The 22,705-nt window shown below is 38.2% G+C and overlaps 3 protein-coding genes across 7 annotated transcripts in view; 2 read left to right on the top strand and 1 right to left on the bottom strand.

Annotated features, from left to right (window-relative positions):
- barc (RRM1_TatSF1_like and RRM2_TatSF1_like domain-containing protein barc) overlaps positions 1-22,705 on the top strand; it is a 281,458-nt gene that overhangs the window by 143,923 nt on the left and 114,830 nt on the right. The gene's annotated exons all lie outside the window — the stretch shown is intronic.
- Positions 1-22,705, bottom strand: part of rgn (regeneration) — a 379,503-nt gene that overhangs the window by 40,930 nt on the left and 315,868 nt on the right. The gene's annotated exons all lie outside the window — the stretch shown is intronic.
- LOC135703371 (uncharacterized) lies at positions 1,409-4,495 on the top strand. Its single transcript, XM_065224565.1, has 5 exons — positions 1,409-1,539; positions 1,607-2,169; positions 2,699-3,364; positions 3,582-3,889; positions 3,961-4,495. Exons 2-5 carry the CDS (start codon positions 1,608-1,610, stop codon positions 4,465-4,467), a joined length of 2,043 nt encoding a protein of 680 aa, XP_065080637.1. The 5' UTR covers positions 1,409-1,539; position 1,607; the 3' UTR covers positions 4,468-4,495.

Here is a 22,705-nt window from a genome sequence, read left to right on the forward strand (position 1 = left end):
TTTTCACTCCACCTCGGCTGCTGTGGAGCTCGCTTCTTTAGCAGCCATCGGAAGTGTGACGGTGGTTTTCATTGAAGTAGTAATTTACGATTTTAATACGAGGGGTAGATGGAAGCTGAGAGAATTGGGCTAATGGAATTTTTGGATTCTTGTTATCGCGGCATTTGGGTACGATGTTCGGGTTGATAAGATATGTTTGTTCGACTGCAGACATGAAGTTAGTATCTGATCCGTATCGGATCAGTTGGCATTTGTGTTTTTTGTTTGTTTTCGTCACTTCAAGAGCCTATTCCAGGCTTTAAGAAATGTTCCAGAAATTCTGCCAAAAGGTATAGTTCTCTGATGCAGGAAAAAATCAGCACCAAGGAATACTATTATTTTATTTTAAGATGATTCCTTGAAGAGTCCAAAAATGGCCGTCATGATGGATGATGTGCCCTATACGGACAGTGTTGCGACATCGCTTCTGAAATTGGAACTTCCTGTTTGCTACACTGCAGTAAACGTAAAGTTCCAGTTTCATTGTTGTATGTTTTGTGGGCGCTGATGTGTGCTCTTGAATTTTTGAGGTGTTAGTACGATCAATCAGAAATAAGGCTACCACAGCGATTCACCTTAAATTCAAGAGCGTATAACCATATTTTGAAATAAAGCGGCGATTTGATCGGCGATAAGTCTTTCACTACTACATAACAAGTATAAGTTCAGAAAAAAGTTTAGAAAAGCAGCCAACATCGTTGTAGCCTTGCTTAAGAAGCAGTACGAGGTAAACTGAAAATGCTTAAAAAAAAACTCATATCTCATTATTCGCTTTGCCGTTCGTTTTGCCTTGTGAAATTCAGCTGTGCAAAAATAACTAACGAAACATTCTTGTGCATAGCAACAATTGACGTTTGACCGAATATTATGAGTTTTGAGATGGAATGATGAATGATTTCCCGGGAAGCAGATTCATCCATTTAAGAATCTTAAGTATCTGCTTTAAAGTTTGTCTAAATGATCTTCACATTATAGCTTGTTTAAGATTTTGATTTGATTAGTTAATCCGGCCATTGATTCCAGAAAGTTGAATAATTTCTGGAAAATAAGGATTATAGTTTGCATTTGAAAATTTGATAAAGCTTGCGAACGATAACTTTTTCTCAAAACGCCTATAGTAAAAGCTATAGGGGTACCCAAGCATGGAAAAAATCATTCACGTAACGTTCAATTTGAAATCACCAATGAACATTTTTTCGCTGTGATAAACAATCTCCGCAGCCCTGCCTGTGGAGAGTTACGCGTTCACGCAACAGGATAAGATGGAACGAAAACATGAAAAGGTTGACAGCGTTCATTGATGTTTATGTTCATCCATTGATTCATTCCCACTGAATGATTGTCAAAAGGATCGCAAATGAATGCATTCTTTCGTTCGCAAAGATTCTTCGCGAAAGATTCTAATCGCATAACGTTGCCGTGTTTTATTTAGCCAGAAGTGTACTTCTGTGTGCTGTTTCAATTTTACTAAATCATCAACCCGTGATCGCAAAAATCAAAGTAAGTAATTGACAATATAATAGATCTCTGCAATTCATATACACATATATACTATTAAAATTTCCAGAATGAAACGACGTTGTACGCAGAAAAACACCCTACTGCAGGTTATCCAGGTGGAAAACGGGAAGTTCCTTTGCAAAGCCAGTGAAAACTGTAATTATAAGCAAGATACGCTTATGCCGGGGAATTTTAAAAGGCATATTTTTAAAATGCACCAGGATGTTTACGCGGCAATGGATTTACCTGCTCCGCCAACTGAGAAAGCAGCTGAACCGGCTAAGAAAAAATCTAGAAAGCTACCTGTGGAAACGAACAGAGAAACCGTCCTTCTTGGCACTTTGCAGTTAGCTACTGTCAATCACCTCCCACATTCGTTCCCGGAAATGAAAGGATTCAAAACATTGGTAGGTCCTCTCTATGATGCCACCGGAATCACTGCCAATCGTAAAACTGTGGCCGGTTTGGTGGACAACTCAGCATGTATAGCTCGGCAGCTCATATCAGCAGAATTCAAACAACAACCGCTGATAACAATCGAAGTTGATGGAGCATCCAGAGGAAGCCGCCACTTCGTTGGAATCAGTGCGCGAATCATTATTGATTATAAAGTTGTAGTTCGTAATCTCGGTAAATATGTTTCTGATCAATTCACTAACCAACTAACGTGTAAGTTTATCGTACACGCTAGAGAAACTTTTGTGTTAACAAAACATTACAACGGGAGTGAGACAGGTTAGAAAGGCCCAAGAAAAATACCTTACAACTGAACCCTTAGGGCTAACAAGAATATTTTTTCCCTTGTTCGCCAGTGCAGTGGTCCAGGATACAAAATTATCAAGACAAAAGTTAGGTCAATCCTAATTTTTGAAACGACCAAAAGATTTCAAGCATAAAAACTTCACTCAAGACTCCAAATCTATAAAACTTACTAAAAGTTCTGTCTTCCTAATTTTCAATCCTAGAGCACTGTGCAGTGTTGATTTTTCGAAGCATGAATCGACGTAAGCAACCTTTGTAAGGTAAAATTTGATAGTCTTTGAAATTTGCTCCAGACTTCGGCGAATGGTGGGATGCTATGAAGTGATCTGCAAAATATCTGAGGATTTTTTTTCCTTTTAAATTTATTAAATTTGTTTTGCTTTAATTATAATTCTAGCCATCAAAGAGACTCAAGAAAGGCAAACGAAGGAAAACTTGAAGACGCTGATAGAAAATGTATTGGGTGATTTCGAAGTTAAACTGCATCAGGTGTATGCCGTCACTCACGACAACGGAGCAAATATGGTTGCCTCTGTTTCCGAGATGAAGAAGTCACTCGAGAAACCTAACATCGATCTAAAATTTCTTACGGATCAAAGTTTCGAAGACACCTGCGATGAGGATATTGATCGGCCTGATACGGTAGATGGTGCGGATGAGCAAATCGAGGCTGACGATGCTGACTCCGAGGCAGATGATGAAGATGATGATTTTAATAATGGCAAAGATGGAAGAAATGAAACAACGGAGACTCCACCGGTCTCCACAGATCCCTTTGATGCCTCGATGCAGGACATTTTGGGTAGCGTTCGATGTGCAGCACATACTGCACAGCTGGCAGTATGGGACGTTATCAAGCCGTATGAAAAACGAATCCGAAAAATTCAAAAACTGGTTATTAAATTACGACAAACTGAATACCACAAATTCGTCAAGCAACATGATGCCCACCTTCCACCGATCAGTAATAAGACCCGATGGAACAGCACCTATCTGATGTTGAAGTCTCTATTGAAGCAAAAACAATTCTTCAGCATGCTTAAAAAGGCTTATCCGGAAATTGGTAAGTATGCGATTTTTTATAATGTTTTTCATGATTGCTCATAAAGATTTAAAATAGTGCTTTGAACTTTATTACACCTCTTCCCCATCGTTGCGTATTTTCCTATATCTTATACATGGCTCGTCATAAAACAAAGAACTTCCCTTTGCTCTTTAAACGTTGTTTTTAACGCTGCAATTGACAATCACTCAATTAGTTTTCTTTTTAATGATTACAGATTTCTCACCACATTGGAAATTCATTGAAAGATTTTGCGAGGCATTTGAAGCACCATTTGTTCTCACCATGCAACTTCAAAAGCGACACGTCGTATTGAGCGATTTCTATGCATACTGGCTAGTATGTCAGGCGAAATTGATTAGGTTGAAAGAAAATTGTTTAGCTCAACGACTACTTGAAGCATGTCAACGGCGTTTACAGAAGCTCACTGAATCAAATCAGTTCAAGGCCTGCGCATATCTTGACCCTCGATTCAATTTCCTGGGATCGAAAAGAATTTCATCGAAAAATAAAGAGCTTGTACAAGTAGGTTTTTTTCTGCAGCTCATCATGTCTCTACTATGTTCTTATATGATATTTTTTCCATAATTTTGTAGGAGTTTCTTATTAAACTGCATGGTTGCGTTAACAGAAAAATCGATCAAACTGTTGATGCTCCAAGTATCCACACGGATGAAGATGATCTGGAGACTATTTTGGCAGGATTTTTTGACGAGGATTCACAAGGCAGCTCATCGTTGACAAGTAACACTTCTTTTGCTCAAAAACTGAAGCAGCTTGAGACGAGGGAGAAGGTATCCATCATTGAAACGTCGCGCCCAGGTCCATCTACCATCTATGAGAAACCAGTGCATTTTGATCTGCTAGCATACTGGGAAGGTCAGAAGTTCACAAGCCCTGAACTTTGCAGAGTGGCTATGATTGTTTTATCGGCTTCAGCTACGCAGGTTTCAGTCGAGCGTGGTTTTAGTGCGTTGAAGTTAATGTTGAGTGATCAAAGAATGAATCTGACGGCTGGTGCTATCGAAAATGCTTTGCTACTCAAACTTAATCCAGACATTCTTCCTCGAATCGTGGCTTCGATTGATGGAGATCATATCTAGTAGATGATCTGTTTTTGAAGAAATAAAATCAAATTAAATAATCATATTTTGCACAAAATAATATCTCGATCTTTTTTATTTTTACCGGTCACAAACAGACAGACGAAACATTCCAGAAACTGGTACCAACCTTATTCATCCTTGAACTTGTGTAGCCAAAATTTTGCATATTGTTCATAGGTGTGTATATGATTCGTGAGCATAACGCAAAACTTGTTTTTTAAAGGACGTCGTATAACGGTAAAACGGCGACGTTACATCTTCATTTGAATGTACTCTGAGAGACCACGATTGCATGGCTTTTATGTTGTCTAGCCTCTAGGAATCCAACGGCTGATTGACAATGGCACTCAAAAGTCGATCATATGTGAATTTGGCGGTCAATTTTACCAAGGGAAACTTGTTGGACTAAGGAATACCGTGAACGCATTGCTCTGTGATGAAGTTCTAACGACCGGTTCCTTGAAGAACACTATGGCAAAAATAAACTTTGTATTACTGCAAAAAATAACATTTTGCGAAATGCAAATCCACAGCAAGCAAAAAATGTTGCAAAATCGGAGTCGGGGGGATAGTTGTGCCTTGATGCTGGGGTAGCTGGAGAAGATGCAGTGCAACTTTTCACATCAAGAAAGACACCAACATTCTAAAAGAACATAATAATCAGTCTAAATTGCCATTTTTTGTCTGGCTGATGGTAAATCGCTGGTACTGGTTCCGGGTAGACTGTCTCTGTGAATCGCTTGCACAGAACTTGCTGTCGTGAGCCGAATAATTGATTTGGTGTTTCAAGGGTTATTTGACAAGCTTCATGTTTTCTGTGCTAAAAGGAGAAGAAGCTGTGTTATTGGGTAAACGGAACGATGGTCTATTTCTTCTGAAACAATTATCGGATCGGGAGTTCGTAGTAGACCCAAAACACGTGCACTGCGAACTTTTCCAGTATTTTTGGTGGCGTAGATACGGACACAGAGATCTGCAAGCGCTGTTGAAGGTAGTGCGTGAGGATTTGAGACACGGGTTGAAAATAGGTCCTAGTGAAGTTCAGCAGATTTGTGCTTGTTACTGTTTTAACGGAAGATGTCCATGAAGATGATACTTTCCCGAAAACGTCTACGACAATAACGATCGCTGTTGGAGAGCTGACTCATAACGTTTGACCTGGTCCAGGGAGGTCTGATGGCAGTAGCAACACCAGGATACATATATGATACCTGAGATCTTGATAACGTTTGGTTAAACGACATTGGATTCGGTTGGGTCTTCAGAAAGATGAGGAATGTCACTGATAAAAATACAAAGGCGCAATGGTATTCCCTGAAGTACGACGAAGATTTTGATTGACTCCAGAAACCAAGTAAAATACTTTTCCGACTCTTCCCAAGGCGCTTCTTTCTTTGATGCGTAGCGTTAAAATGACGTTGAAACACTTCGACATTAAAACCGCCTACTTGTATGGTAAACTAGATCAGTAGTTATGTATGCATAGACTCAAGAATGCAATCGTGCATTCATACATAACAAAAAAATTGATTCACGTGTGAACGTTCACGAAACAATCTTGTGAATCCCATTCTGGCAAAAGAATGACAATCATGCGCATTCATCTGCTTTGATGTCATTCATTTTCTCAACTCATTCCTTTGGGGTTCATCTGTATCAACGATCAGGTTAGTTCATTTGGAGAGATTTCATTAATTTGTGAGCGAACGGAAAGTAGCTGCCAAAACAATGAGCTGAGTTACCAAGAGTAATGTGAGTGAATGACCATTTCCATCCTTGGGGGTACCTGCCCAAGTAACATTTTAAGTTTTATGAAATACTACAAAGCAACTATAAAATAACTTTCATAAAACCCCGGTCAATGCTATTTTGTCATTAATGCAACCATCAAAACCTTATTAAGACTAGAATATGTCTAGTTGGCCCACCCTGGAGAAGGTTCTGAAGGGTGTATTCTTGAAGCTCTTCAAGATTGATTTGCTGCAAAAAATGTATGATGAACGCATTTAGAACCATTTGAAAGCTACAATAAAAACTATTTAGCAACAATAAAAAACCTTTCCGAGCCATTTCCCCTAGCCGTATCATGATAGAAAAGGATTTATGAATCCGAGCTTATCAAAATAATCAGAAGTAGCCAATTTGTCTTCTAGTAGTCAACTTGTGCCTTTTAAAAACTATTGATAACATTTATAGGAGCGAATGGGGTCAAATAAGCCAGATTTTGTAATAAAATATAAAAGTTTTCCGAATTTAAACTCAATATTAAAAAATAAAAAAAGAGATGCTCAGAAAGTGGATTACAATAGTCTAAAGGACAAAACTGATTCAAATGCATGTTTTAAGCGTATTTTGCCCCGGTATCTCATATAAAAACAATTAACTTTTTTTGAAAGATTTCTGATGACTGAACAGTTTCTACCGCTGTGCATACTGTGTACGGATAAATATATACATGTTTAGCGCCTGATTTACCCCAAAATCTTCTATCAATTATTAAACTGGTTTATTGGCTTAAATAGAAAATAACTTTCTTTGGAAATTTCCAAATATACCATTTAGAAGCCAGTAAGTGGGCTTTGATTAACTATTGAAAACATTTATAGGAGAAAGTGGGGTCAAATAAGCCATGTGTTGAATGTCATTTAAAAAAAAGTTTGCTCATGTTGAATGTCATTTTAAAAAATAAACGTGATCGCTATACAAAATGCTCAGTAAATTGGTTGCAATAGTCTAAAAGACCAAAATTAGGCATGTTTAAGTACCTTGAATGAATATAAACCGCCCAAAAATCGGGGCAGTGGAAGTAGTAACAATGGTAATACTGCGAGAAAACTATTATCAGACCCAGTCAAATTTGCTGAAGTACTGAATATCGACCTAAATTTAATTGAAAATCTCAAATTGATAAACTGTCTCGCTTTATCAGACAGAAAACTTGATCCGGATAAAGTGGCCCACCTGTACGCAGAATTCAAACAGCAAGTATTACATTAGTTTCCGTTTGTGCGTAACCTGCCGCCATGCATCCACAAGTACCAACATTTGGCGGAGTTCATAAAACAACTGGTAAGCTTAGTAGTATATCTTAGTCTATAACTGTTTAGGATTTTTTTCAACAACCTTTTCCTATGAATTTTGTGGATGAGCAGTCTTCTCCACGCTGCCATAAAATTTATAAACATATCAGACCAAATCTGGCACGTCAAGTTTCTCCTGAGGCAAACCTGACAGATATGATGAAGACGGCCCTAGCCCGATCAGATCCGAAGATCGCGTGTGAGGTGGTACAGCATACGGTTCATCGGAGGACAAAAAAGTCTGATGTAGCATTTGAGGCAAAACTGCAACTGCAGATTCTGATGTTGGAGTGGCCTACGCAGAAAACTATGGTGATGATGATGATCACTCCGATTGGATCAGTGACAGCGATGATGACGATGATCCAGAGTAACAGAGAACCGCAAAGTCCTGAATAATTATTTTATTGATATTTAGCTTGTAGAAGGTCAAGAGAAATTGTTTGCAAATGCACCATGTTCGCCAAATAAAGTCTGCTTCAGTTTTAATCCGCACATAGAAAACAGTCGATGTCGAGAATGGTTTGAAGTAGATGAAAAACAATCGCATTAGATGGTTTTAAATGAACTTTCAACTTACCAGAAGATTTTCCCAATAATTCCCAAAAATTTATGTTTCCATCAATATTAAGCATGAAGGTTTTTTTAACACCCCTCCAACCAAGCCTCTAAAAAAGTGGAACGGCAAACTTGAAATGTTTTAAAAATCATAGCTTAGCCATTTTTTGACGAATTTCACGATGCCGCTGAAAACTACAAACTTCTCCATGTTAATGATTTATTAGCGAGATTTCTAGACTTTGGCTGGTTCATCTCGAATAATCATGAAGTGATTTACATGCTCTGCCAATCAAAGATGGTTATCACTGCTCAGTGACAGCATAGTCTAAACATATTGCTAATTTGATAGACTATTGCAACCAATTTACTGAGCATTTTGTACAGCGATCACATTTATTTTTTATATGCCATTCAACATGAGCAAACTTGTATATTTGACACATGGCTTATTTGACCCCACATTCTCCTATAAATGTTTTCAATAGTTAATCAAAGCTCACTTACTGGCTTCCAAATGGTATATGGGTCATTCCAGCTCAAGTGGGTACAGAATTTAAAAAAGTTGTGGTCGATGTCACCGATTTGAGCCAAACTTGGCCAAAACACTTATTTTGGAATTCTGAACAAACGCCTTTTTTGATTTTGCTCTAATGTGCCTAGGCAAATTTTGTCTTCTGAGCACAAACACAACTTATTACTTGTTTTGTTTTTGCAAGTCTAAAATATATACTAATACTTAGACTAATTATAAGTCTGCAACTGTTTCCTATGCGTAGCTTCAAATGCGTAGAAGAAGAACATCACAGTTACGTTCATGAATGAAAGTGTGTTTTCAAAAAATGGAAAAAAAATGACTTTTCTTTATAACTATAATAAAAAAAAAGTATTCTTGCTCGTGAGATTAATTACTCAAATAAGGGTATTATCCAAGTAGCAGCTGTCATCCACAACTGTAATTTTATATACCTGAGTCAGGTAACCTGACAAGTTTTGGCTGTAGTTACTATAACAAAAACAAAACGTTTTAACACATATAAGAATCTACATTCAAAAACCTTCAAGTTGACGTTCTAAGATCACGAATAACTTATTTGGTTGTGGAGTAATCTCTTCTGAAAGTTAAAATTTAAAAAATCTCGAAAATCCAGGGTTGTAGCCCAGAAGGATCTAGGCACATTAGAGCAAAATCAAAATAGGCGTTTGTTCAGAATTCCAAAATAAGCATTTTGACTCAAATCGGTGACATCGACCACAGGTGGTGTACCCACTTGAGCTGGAATGACCCATATTTGGAAATTTCCAAAGAAAGTTATTTTCAATATAAACCAATAAACCAGTTTAAATGATTTCAATTGATAGAGGATTTTGGGGTAAATCAGGCGCTAAACATGTATATATTTGTCCGTACACAATATGAAAACAAGCATGGATCGGAAATCAGCTAATCTCCGCTAACTAACAGTTTCAGTGGTTTGCTGTCGGTTGTTATTCCGATTGTCATCCGTTTGCAAGATCTGGAGAAGGCTGGTATGTTTTTAAACTTTCGACAATGTTTTATGAATTCGAAGGCCACGCTCACTTTACTCTTCTCCGCCAGATGGTCAGTCGTTGATGGTGTGCTGGTTCTTCTAAAGAAGTAAATTTTGCTGAAATCGACTTGAACTTTCCATCCTACTTCTTTTATCCTTCGAGATTTCCTTGTCATAAATTTGGCTTTTATTAATTATGAGGAACCATCTTTTAAGACCAATTTGTAAACAGAGTTATTGGGGAGTTTATGATCCACTTTAAACAGCCTAAAAAGCAACAATAAATGCTTTTTGCTCTAATGCAAAACCTAATGGTTTTATGGTTGCTTTTATAATGATAGAACACGTTTATTAAGTATTTTATCTAGACATTAATAAACAATTGCTAATGACGTTTATGCTTGAATTACAGAATAGTTTTAAAGAAGGATTGAGAACTGTTTTAAATTTATTTTTAAAACAAGGCAGTTTTTGACTTTCTTGCCAGTCTATACAAGGTTTTTTACACATCAAAAAGTTGAATTACTAAGCAGGAATGTTTTACACTTTAAAATGCTGTATTTAAACTAAATTGATTGTTCATTGCCGTTATAAAACCATCATAAATCAGAGTGGATACCAAATGGTTACTGAATTCCCAAGTAACATTTAACGATTTATGAAGTACTGCAAGGCTTCTATAAAACAACATTCATGAAACCCTGATCAAGAAAGCTTTGCCTTTATTACATCCACCAAAACCTCATTAAGACTAGCTGGCCCACGCTGAAGAAGATTCTTAAGTGCATTATCGAGACATTTCAAGAATGATTTGCTGCAAAAAGGTTATATGACGAATACATGGAGAACCATTTGAAATCCATTGTAAAAATACAATAAAATCCATTTGGCATCAATTCTTGTGACATTTGTCTTTGACGCTTGCTAAGCACACTAATAATAAAGCATCAATCAAGATAAAAAGGGATACATCAGTATCGTCCAATCTTGCCAAATTCATTGTTCAAAAATAAATCTGTCATAAATCCTCATAAATTTCCTTTTCATCCTCATCAAATTATTGAAACTCATATTGTGGTCTATTATTAGGTGGCAGATTAAATCTAACGTGAAATGTGCTTCGGAAGATCGAAAAAAATAAGTCCACCTGAGGAAAAAAATGATTTAATTGTATTTAATTTATGAAACAAAATAAAGTTATATGTTACGATAATCATTGCTCCCAGCCGAGACAATTTGATGATTTTCGTAGTCTCTAATATTCTTCATTGATGAATTGATGAGAATAAAGTTATTTTAAAGGAAAAACATCTTGAAAAACGAATATTGTAATAATGCAAATGGAATAATAACAATATGGCGATAGCATAAACATTAATTTTCCATTAGCCATTTGTAAAAAAGGTGTTTTCCTTTCATGAAATCGCTAACAAATGCAAAACATTTTAATGCGGCTTTTATGAAGATAATTTGAAGACTGAATTGTTTTTATCTGAAGCTATTTTGCTTGATCCTATTCCATTTAGTTTTATGACAGCGTTAATGGTGGCAAAGTTGCCTAGAAAAAGTTAAACGGGATTCCGTTTGAAACCGCACGGTTTCATAATTGCTTTTATAATGATAAAACACCTTTATGAAACACCTTTAGAGATGAACTAGCTTAAGGCTAAAAATCTCTTTAATAAAGAAAAAAAAATAAAAAAAAAATAAAAAAAACCTTTATGGAAAATTTTGTCGTGACATTAATAAAACAAATCCAAATTGATTTACTGAACAGTTTTGTAAAGGGATAGAGTGCTGGATTAAATTAATTTTTAGAACCAGAAACTTTCTGTCTTTCTCGTCAGGCTTTAAAAGATTTTTGAAACAGCATAAAGCAGAATTACTAATCAAGAATGTTTTGCACTTTTAAATGCTGTATTTAAACTAAAATGATTGTTTATTGCCATTATAAAACCACAATAAATCAGAGTAAAAACTAAAAGATTGTTAAATTGTTACTTGGGTTGTTACTTGGGTGGCGTAACATGCACCGTTGGGGCAAGATGCACTTCCTTCGTTTTAAGCCTAAAATACATTTTTACAACAAAATAGTTACCCTACAAGTCAAATATATTTTTGCCTTGGACACCGTATCAATTTGGCAGCTCTATGTTATCAGATAATGTAAATAAAAACAGAAACCAGTTTGCATTGAATATAGTGTAATTTTGTTCTCCGCATTGTTAAGATTTTTTAGCTTTCAAACATTATTATGCGTCAATGAAAGATAGGGTTAACTACCCCATTTCCGGCCTACTAAGCACAACCCACACTAAGTCTTTCTTAATCTAGCGCAGTTTAGCACCAAACGGAAAGTTATTATTACTGATGGCTTCCAAATTTATTAACCTTTCCGTACGTACCGTAACATTTGATAAAGAGAAGCCAATCGTTGAGATATTGTCAAAAATCTAACACTTCTTCTTGACGCCAAACTCGGCCTACGGATTCTAAACTCAGCCTAACGCATTGAAACGCCATTGTAACGTCAATGAATTCACTTCGGCCTGTCAAATGAAGATAAAAATTGATTCGGTCAGAGCGCTTATTTTATTTTTGGGAATAATGGGTGCAAACCTTCATCTCACGCGTATTGACTTCGTTTGGTAGCTTATTAACTAAAGTATCGTACCAAACGCATAATCGACATGTTACCTCTGAAATCATGGATTTATTTGATGTTTTCTGCTCGATAGGCCCAAAATGGGCGATTAGGTCGAAGTAGTTCTCTACCCTATTACCCATTTGACTGAGGTTAGAGCTACATCTTTCTGATAAAATACCGGTATGTTTGAGTATGTATTTCTGTTTTATGATCAACAACATTTTCGGGGCAAAATGCACTCCTCCCGGGCAAAATGATCCTTTAGTAAACAAGTCCGCAACGTTCCGAAGGCTACTAAGCGGTCATGGGCCTTTGAACAACTACGATTGGAGCTGTAGACGGCAATTAGAGCCATATTGCCCCATTATTGTAGTGTCTTGCTCCTCTGTTGTAGTGCATTTTATCCCAGCATTGGTGGATTTTGCCTCGATTTGTGCCATTTCCAGGTTATTTGATCAATTTTTAAAATTACTTTTAGGGTATTTTTCAAAATTTTCATTGTTGCGAATATAATCATCTAAATAATGCGTAAGAGAATTTATGCAATAGATGATGCTTTTAATTTTAACGGGAAAACACCTTGTAAGTCGCTTTTCTCGTTGTTCCACTTCCAGAAATATAGTATAGGGTAATCTGGGGTAAGATGCACCCTCTGGACAAGATGACTTTCTACAAATTTTGAATACATTTTCAACATATTTTCGTGAATTTATCATGCAGCAATGCTAGTTCAGACATTGAACTAGAATTTTTTTCTTAATAGATCCTTGAAAAAGAGCTAAACAAGATATTGTACCTCGGGGTTGCATCTTACCCCATCTTACACTACTTGATTTTGATTTACCAAATCATGAATCATCGATGGTTGTCGCAACTGTGCTTTGCTTTAATTTCAATCTGAACCGCACCGTTCGCCGTCTTCATCGTCGTCGTCGTCGTTGTCGTCCGTTAGCGCCACATATGTGTATATACCATTACAACTTTCCTAGCCAACATTATATTCTCCGTTCTGTCAACTGAAAGACCAACTTTAGGAATATCACCATCATCATCATTCGGTTCACTTCATCCGGCCCATTAGTAGTCGCATCAAATTAATTCCTCCACTTCCAAGGGGGACGAGAGCACTAGGAAATTTCCCGTTCCGGAAGTAATTCCATCCCTCCCCATCCACGGAGCTCTATCGGAATCTCGGTAGCTTGAGAGCCACTTAACCCTTACTGGGTTATTTTTGCGCACAAGTGTATGTCTCTTCAATTTTTCAGCTTCTTGTACTCTCGTGTCTGACCCCTCAATTTTTGGGGGCAACAGCTCTCCATCAACATGTTGGATATAAGTATGTCATTCAGGTGTGTACTTCGTACAGTTCTTTGAAGTGAAGATGAGCCCATGGAAGCAGTAGTTTTCCAGTTTTGCATCGTTATCTGTTTTGTCGTTGGTTAGCCATCGTTACTTGATCTTTCTGGTTTGCGGTTTCTGAAGTGCTTTTAAAGCTATTGCGATTTCGCTCTTGGTTGAACCTACATTGCGTTCGTGACTTGTCATGATAATTTGAGCGCTTGGTGACACTTTATCGCTGTGATTTGCATTCTTGTCTGTATGCAATGATTCGAGCTAGCAGCGATTTGTAATTTTTTTTTCAAATTCATTTGCTGCTATTTAACAGTGATGATCGTCTTTGATCCTCAAGCAAATAGATAAACTAGCCACAGATAAATGCTGTCTAGTTATCATTAGCTTCAATTTGTAGCTACCCCCAGGCAAGCGGCAACATGGAACGAGTTTTTCACGCCTTTTCCCGACCGCTGAAATGCGTTTGCAATCAAATCGTCGTTTTGATAAAAAATGTGCTAATCTAATTTTAATTATTCGCCTTAACGAGACAATTATTTAACATTTTGCTCACCTGTTGGCGGAACCAAACGAAGGCATACGGTGTGTGTCTAGTCTGACAACCGACGACAACTGTGCTCTGCCTGGCTGTTACCGCTTTTCCTTTTTTTTACAACGTAATCATTTTGCTACGCACCACCCCCGGGGGAACGATCATCAATTTTATTCCACAACTCCGCGGGAGGATAAACGGCGTGGAAATCCTCCCGCCAGCCATCGAGATGAATGGGGCAGCAGCAGCAGTCGTGACTTTTTTGCTCTCGTATGCGCTTAACCTAGAACTGCTGACAGCAACCAGCATTGGCACCGTTTAAAAAGCACCGTAAAGATGGATTTGCTGAAATGTGCGAAAACTTTGACGTCGTTGTCATCATCGCTTCGTGTCACGCAAACTAATGGTGTGGCTTTGCTCAGCTGGTTTGATCACCATCATGATTTACAACAACAACAAGCCAGACATGGTGTGGCGAGATTAATCTCTTCGACGGGTAATGCAGTCAAGGTGAAGTGTTTGGAAAATTGCGTCACCAGGTCCGGGAATGGGGAATGGAGTGGTGAGGTTTGAACTTAGGATATATTTAAAGGTGTTTAAGTTAGAATTTTCAACTTCTCCGACTTGCATAAAGGTTGCTGTTTTAGCGTCGGGCATGTCCAAACCTCGGGCCTGGGAATGAAGTTGGGATTAGCAATCATGCCTATTGCGCTCAATATAACGAGTTCCCCCCTTCGCTGAGGTATTGCATGAAACTGATCCTAGATCACTGCTATTTTTCGAAAATACTTGCCGTTGTTGCACAAAAATTAATTTGCCGTTGTGGTCTAAACCTTGTAACCAGTTGGTTACAATCCGTGGTTTTTCGTCTGTATGAGTTGTTGTTGTTTGGAAAATTCACGTATTTTAAGAACAAACCCAGAAGGCACACACAGTTGCGAGAGGGTTAGTACCACTGCAAAAACACTCGAACGATACTAAAGGGAGGAAAATCGTAGCCTTAAGCTAATAATGGAGAATGATCGGCAAAAGACATGCGAGTGGCCATCTTCTAAAAAAAAATCTAATCAGGCGTCCGTGTAGACCAGTTGAGTGTGAAGTGCAGTGCAAATATAATACAACATCCTCCCCCCTTGTGGGGTTTGGGCTGGAAAGCCTGCCTCCGTTCAGGACCTCGTAAATAAACGGCTCGGCTCGGAAGTCAAGATGGCTTCCGAGCCTAATCGTAAATGATCCTCGATCGTCCGTCAGGGACGATTCCCTCAGGTCGTTGGCCTCAATAGGCAAGGAGAGTCCCGTCTCGGCTCGACCAAGGTTGCCATGCCACGGTCAACCGATGTTGTCAACGATGGAAGACGCCTGCCAGCCAAACGAGCCAGCAACGCCTGCTGAGCCGTATGTGGCTGATGTTTTGCCACCAGATCCGCCATTCTCCCAAAGCAGCAACAGCCGTGTGGGCCAACGCCAGCGTCGCGACGCCGAAGGAGATTCTGTTGCAACAGTGAGTACCGTAATAGCTTCATAAACTCTCGCTTACACGCCACACAAATATGTGAAAACCCACACCCACACGCCACAGAAAAGGGCAAATAAATGGTTTTAGAAAATGTGAATATTCTTGTGTTTTCATACTTTGCCCGTGTAGCCCCTCCGAATACCCAGTAACATGTCGGCCCTGCGACACTATTCAGGGGTCTCATGCTACTGAGCTAGTTTCCCGGGAGTGTTTGGTCATGTTATAGTCACAACCTGAACCCTGGGGAAAAATTGTAAAAGACGTCAATTGATGGGACTAATCATAACTAGAGCATAGCTATAAGCTTTGGGCAGTAATTCATTCCGTGCCCTTCCATCTTGCCCAAAAAACAGTTGTTCTTGATCCCGTCGTAGAAAATGTGTCCCTTCCGATTGAGGAAATGATGCGTGGACATCTCCACATCCATGTATACACCTCCTCGTACACCTGTGTGTGCATGTCGATGCTCAGATCGGCAGGAAATTTTTCCCAGATGACAAGGATGACCTTTCCGTATCTCCCTAGTACCAACTCAAGATTGCAATCCGGGACCTTTGGTGGTAGAGCGTATGCATTGAACATTGTTTTTCAGCAGAATAATGGGAAAATAATTACTCCGGGTTATGCGGCAATCAGTGCTGAGATTTGTCATTGTCATTGGCAGACTTTCGCGTGATAATGACAACATTGTTTTTCATATAGTCACTGACAGACTTCATTCTAGCCGGCGCCGGTGGTGTAGTGGTATGCGTGACTACTTTCTCTCCCCAGTGGGTCTGGATTTAATCCCAGACGAAGTCGGTGGGATTTTTCTGAGGTATAAAAATCTCTGGTCACGTCTTCCTTCGGAAGGGAAGTAAAGCCGTTGGTCTCGGTCCATGTGTGTTGAATGGGTTCGTTATCCTACGCAGGCGTGGAAGCTGCCTTCCTGCACATTCGATTACCGTCAATGGATGGCAATCGATGTCCGTCGGTGATTGGCAGTAGATTGCGGAACAGAGACCGACGTTAAATAAAGGAATGAAGAGACTTGATTTTCAAGAAAAACTTCGTCAAAAAATCATTAATGTTTTAGTCAATGACACAGATTCATCTGGTAACAAAAAGTGTAATTTCGTGCATTCTGTGTCACATTATTACTATCCAAGCATCAGGACGTACATAGATGCTCGTTCACTTTAACGGCTTCATGTTATTTCGTTGCTCAAGTCTTCTAATTTCGTTACAAATTTAGTTAGTAAAAAATCTACACATGTTCGTCACTGACAGCATTGTCATTGACAATTGACATGGTTTGCCTTGACGATGACTGTTAGCTCAAACGAGTGACCTTAGCAAAATTTTCAACATCACCGTCTATTGCCGAGATTTTGCAACACTGGCGGCAATGCATATTGTTTTGATTTTTACGTTTTGAACTTAATTTAGAGCGCCTTCTCCTCCTCAATGCGGTACATCTCTTCCATTTCAACGGGGTTCACATCCAGTGCCCTCACTAAACTGGCAATTTCGACAGTTTACATGACAGGATTCGCATCAGACAGCAGGCGCATCAGACTTTTCTCGTTAAATAATTTCACATAACCGGAATTCCAAATCTTTCCCATTCATCTTCAAGATGGATGTTCAAGGTATGCTTGAATGCAATAAGACCACTGAAAATGCACATGGAATTCGTAGAACATTAGAAAATATTTTCAAAAAGGGAGTTGAAAAATTCGGGTCATTACTGTAGTGCATAGGGTAGTGAACTACTTCGGCCCTTAGCGCCCATTTTAGGCCTATCAAGCAGAAAACATCAAATAAATCCATGATTTCGGCGTTAACAGGTAAATCATGCTTTTGGTACGATACTATAGTTCAAATGCTACCGAACGAAGTCAATATGAACGCATGATATGAATGTTTGCACCCATTGTTCTCAAAAACAAAAGAAGCGCTCGGTCAGAATCTATTTTTATCTTCATTCGATATATCATATTAGTGAAGATTTAGTTTCAAAGTAACTGAAAAGCAATTGAATTAAATTGCAAAAAATTTACCGAACAGTTCAGCTGTTCAGATTTCGGTAAAAATTACCGAAATAGGCGATAAATTCGAAGTGTGTAGACCGAAGTGAATTCAACGGCGTTTCAATTCGTTATGCCGAATTTAGAATCCGTAGGCATATATTGGGGTCAAGAAGCTGTGTTAGATTTTTAGCAAATTCTCGACAATTTGTTACCCTTTATCAAACCTTAATAATATTGATTAAAAAATAAAAATTAAATTGAAAACCATCAGTAATTATAACATTCCGGTTGGTGCTAAACTACGCTAGATTAAGAAAGACTTAGTGCGGGTTGTGTTAATAGGCCGGAAATGGGGGTAGTCAACTCTACTATAAATTAAAACTATATTAAAAAAAAAACTGCACTGAAAAAAATACACTCGTGACAATTTGAAAATAAGTTTTAAATTTAAATGTTATGCAAAATTGCCACTGTCCACTGTCTACTCCTGCATTTTTTTATTTCAGCTTAAGATAATTTTTAATGATACCCTAATATTTTATGTTTTTCCTAAAAAAAACTTTACTTTTGCCTCTTTTACTGACTATTTTTACAAATAAATTGTTTTCAGTGTATTTCTGCCAACAGTTGGAAGTGAAGTTCAATCAGTAATATTTTGACCTTTAGTGGAAACTGAATACAGAACGTTGTTAACGAGATACATATTTTCAAAACAATCAAGAAATCTTCCGTAAGGCAACCCTCTTTCTCTTAAGACTTGGCCCCACCCTTAATTGATCAAATTGTATATGCAAATCTTCGTTTTATTGTTATCCTTCTTCTTCGCATTTCAAGCTTATTGTTTATCGCATATTAGCTTATTGCGTGCTCTCAACTTAGTGTTCTAGATGCACTTCCACAGTTATTAATTGAGAGCTTTCGATGTCTGTACCATTTTTACATTGGTATAATTGGCATAATTGGCTATTCCCATGAAAGACGAGAAATTGCCCAACCCGAAAAATTCTTAGAACGTACCGAGTGTCGAACCCAGCCACCTCCCGCATGGTCTTGCTTTGTAGCTGCATTTTTACCGACTGAACTGAGGGAGGCCCGCTTGGCTGTGTGTGGGGTCAGCGTACAATAGATGAGCATATCCCAAGTAACAATATTGGTTTTATTAGGGTTCTGTAGACCATGATTTAGACTTGTAGAATGCTATAAAACTTCATTAAAGCTTGCAATGCGAAAGTGTTTTTTTTTTCAAGGAACGTTCTCAATTCAAAACTTAGATTTTAGGGGGGGGGGGGGGTGTTTGACTCAAAATCTTACTGTGTTTTACAACGGGAGGATGAGGGTGGAGTCTAATATACGCTCAAAAAACTTTTATAATTAGTGGATGACCCCTACGTACAGGGCTGGTAGCAGGTCACTTTTTAGTAGCTTGGTCACTATTTTTTAGTCTGTAACTAAAAATTCACTTTTTACACCAAAAAGTCACTAAAGTCAGGTTTTTCCTAAAAATAGTCACTAAACTCACTTTTTTCCATCCAATATAGGGTTTGAAAAATATCTTAAAAATGTTTAAATTGAGTACTTGCACTAAGGAAGTCTACAGTAGTTATGACGAAATATGTATACTTGTCAAAAAATAAACAATTATAATCGTAGTTGAAGATGCTAATTTCAAATAACAGACTGTAGTGGTAATTTTTAAACGATAGATGGAGTAGATGAAAGCATAGAGTTGATAGTTCCGTTAGAGTACGGCAGTGTGAAGATTGTATATAGATATTAGACAAGCGAGCTAGGACAACTTTTAAGGAAGGTACAAATCGGTTTTTTTCATCTCTCTTTACCAAACTCCCCCTTTGGAGAGGGATGGTGAGGGGTGTCCCCCCCCCCCGCCACCACTGGCAAAAAGAGATGAAAACCGACCCGCTCAAGTACCAACTGTGTGTTTGAAACAGTTCTACCGATTTTTTACCGCACTTCAGTTGTTATTTGAAGGAAGGCATCCAGTCGTAGGTTTGGAAATTGCAACTATTGTTATTATAACCGGACAAATTCATGGAATTTTAAAATCCCGAGAAACAAACTTGGAATAGTTTTGAATTTCGAGGACAAATCGGGGAAAATAAACTTCCTTTTCTCGAAACTAAATTCTGCACCTTGGAAACTTTTCAAGGATATTGGTCTATGCTAGATTTTCAGAAGTCTTTATTGAGTTATCTAGAAATATAAATGACAATTCCAAAGGAAATTGGAAGTGAATATCAGAGGAATTCTACGGATGATACCAAGATATTTCAGAGAAGACACACTACGAAAGTCTCTTGTAAATATAGGTGCTCTGAGGGTCGATTTGTTCACCTCCGCTTAAATCTTCAAACTGTTTTAAGGCTTAAGCGGAGGTGAAAAAGTCGGCAATGAGACTGACACATACGTGCTTCACTTTTGATATTACATCATTCAAAACGCAAAATTCAGCTCCAAAACAATTTATGGTTAGAATTCCAAGATAATTGAGAGACGAGCTCCAGATGCATTGTAACGAGAGTTCTGAAAAGAATTCTATGACGATTGGATGAATTCATTGTCCAAATTCTAATAAGGTTTTAAAATAAGTTCTGATAAATTATCTAAGCAAATCCTGTGAACTCCAAAGGTCTTCAGACTCAGCGAATAGTAAAGGAATTCTGGGGCGATTTTTGAGACTGATTCCAATTGAATCCTAAAGAATTCGAATGAAATTCCCAGAAGAATTAAAATAGAATCAAAATGGAACTGCGAGAAGAGTTTCAAGGCTATTCTGATATGGATTTTTGTTGAGAATTTTGAAGAAATACCATAAAGAAAATACGAATTCAGGGTCCAAGATCATTCAGAACAGACATTTAAGACATTTTTTAGGTTAATTGTATGCGAATTCTAAGGAGACTTCAAGTAAATTAATGATTTTAAAAAAGTTCTTGAGAACATTGCGATGGATTTCTGGCGAACAATCAAGGATAACTTACCTAGATACATACAATTTTTTGAGATTTCGAACGCAGAAACAAATTCAAAATCTACGAAAAATACCGCAGTTGTAGTTAACCCTACCTAGTGGCTTTATTGGTTTATACATTAGTTTAAATGTATGTCGCACAACCAGTAAAACCTACAAAACTCCAGGAAACCCCGGAAGTTTTTAAAATTGATATTTTCTGGTCATCATGTAAGATGTAATTCAAACTATTCAAATCGATATAATTAGAGGAATTTATGAAATGTAATTTTAGGTTCCATGACAAAAAATGGAATTTATTATTTACAAGTCACTATTTGTTCACTATTTTCGTAATTTCAGTCACTAAAGTCACTACTATTATATCACATCAGCACTATCAGCCCTGTACGTAGTTTATGACCACTCCCAGTGTGGTATTAATCAGTGCAGTTTCGAACCCCTTCGGTCGGAAACGGTGGTGTTTACAGTTTGCTCTCTGTTTTGTGCGTGCGTTCGTTTTCGGCTGCATTTGTCTGATCAGCGCTAGCACGCTGCCTCCCGGACGGTTATACGTGTGTGATTGGTGGTTTTCTCGAGTTTTAGAATCGAGACTGAAAACATGATTCATCATGTTTGCAAGCATCAGAAGATTTGGCACTTTCTGCGTTGTTTGATTTTTTCTCCCGAACCAGAAATTTGTGGCATCGCGAGTGATAATTTTAATTTCAGTGTTGATGTTGGTTCGATCGCAACTATTTAAAAAAATAAATAAAGTGTTTTCGATCGAAAGTGTTTAAAAAAAAGTGCTTTTGAAAGTGTTTCGCAGTTGAGTGTGCTTTCGCGAGAGTGACGTTTATTGGATCCGTTTCTTTGAACGGCTGTGTTTTTTGTAACCAGCGGTTGTAAGTGTGCCTGCGAATTGCATTGCCTCCTGGGAGGCCGGTTCACCGTGTTCGGATGTCACGCCTTCATCGTGTAGTTCTATCGAGAGTCTTTCAGAGACGATAGTTTTTTGTTTAACTGTAGAAGGATATAAATCGTCGTCTAATCTATGGGAGCTCTTCGAAATCGCCGTGAAGTCATGGATTCCTTTGCAACATATCGGGTGAGATCTTTCCTTTATTGTTCTCTTAACATTCATTCCATTATTATATGACACATTATATGCTGGGTATGGGACGGTCCAACCAGGGCACCCGATTGAAGCGACTTGGATAAGGAGCGTGGAAATGCCAACTTCCTGTCGTTAACAGATCGTGAATTGAAGGCGGACTCTTCTTCCCCACTCATTGGACATCCCCTAGTGCGATGGCTTATACATTACCGGGTTGTAGGATTTTATTGTTGGAAGGAGATTCTCTTTGATCCCGCGAACTAAGCGTAAGTGTCTCTGCTTACAGGTTCGCCCTCCGTTTTTGGCCCTTCATACAATGGTAAATTGAATACAATCAGGTGTTGTACATGATAAAGTCGTACGAGGTGGACAGTTCAACCATTAGTGCCTTCAACAATGAGTGGTTTCCTTTACATACATACATACATACTCCCATTGTGGTATTAATTTTGTAGGTCCTCAGTTCGCTCTATAGATTCACATTTGCCTTTTTGCTTAAATTAAGCATATCAACTTCAGTATCCATAGATAATACAGAGATAGCACATCCCAGATGATCAAAATAATTTCAAATTTAAAAAAAATACACCCTTCAAGCCACATTTCGCACTCGAAAGCAAATTGCCATTGCCAAAGCTGTTTTCCGCCAAATTACATTTGTAAAGTTAGCCAAACTTGAAAGTTTATGTTTCCGCTTGTTGAACAACAGTGACACAACATGCGGCTTTGGGATCTTCGTCCATCCTGCCTGGTATGTATCAAACATATCAAAAATGTGTCTGGCTGTGCTGTGGCTGTTTTCCGCTTGGTAAGAGGCGAGCGAACATCGGAAAGCTGCTGCTGCCTTCAGGGAATGCTGCAACAGAACCTATAAAAAACCAGCGGCATACGAAAATAAAACACCACTGTCAGAAAATATG

Source organism: Ochlerotatus camptorhynchus, unplaced genomic scaffold (genome assembly GCF_037179485.1).
Source record: "Ochlerotatus camptorhynchus isolate MF236.1 unplaced genomic scaffold, CSIRO-AGI_Acam_v1.1 ptg000213l, whole genome shotgun sequence".
NCBI lineage: Eukaryota > Metazoa > Arthropoda > Insecta > Diptera > Culicidae > Ochlerotatus > Ochlerotatus camptorhynchus.

Bases quoted from the DNA above. Each gene is read 5' to 3' on its own strand.
- LOC135703371 (XM_065224565.1), top strand. From the start codon at position 1,608: ATGAAACGACGTTGTACGCAGAAAAACACCCTACTGCAGGTTATCCAG. The intron at 3,365-3,581 runs GTAAGTATGCGA...TAATGATTACAG, and splicing joins AAAGGCTTATCCGGAAATTG to ATTTCTCACCACATTGGAAA. The intron at 3,890-3,960 runs GTAGGTTTTTTT...ATAATTTTGTAG, and splicing joins AAAATAAAGAGCTTGTACAA to GAGTTTCTTATTAAACTGCA.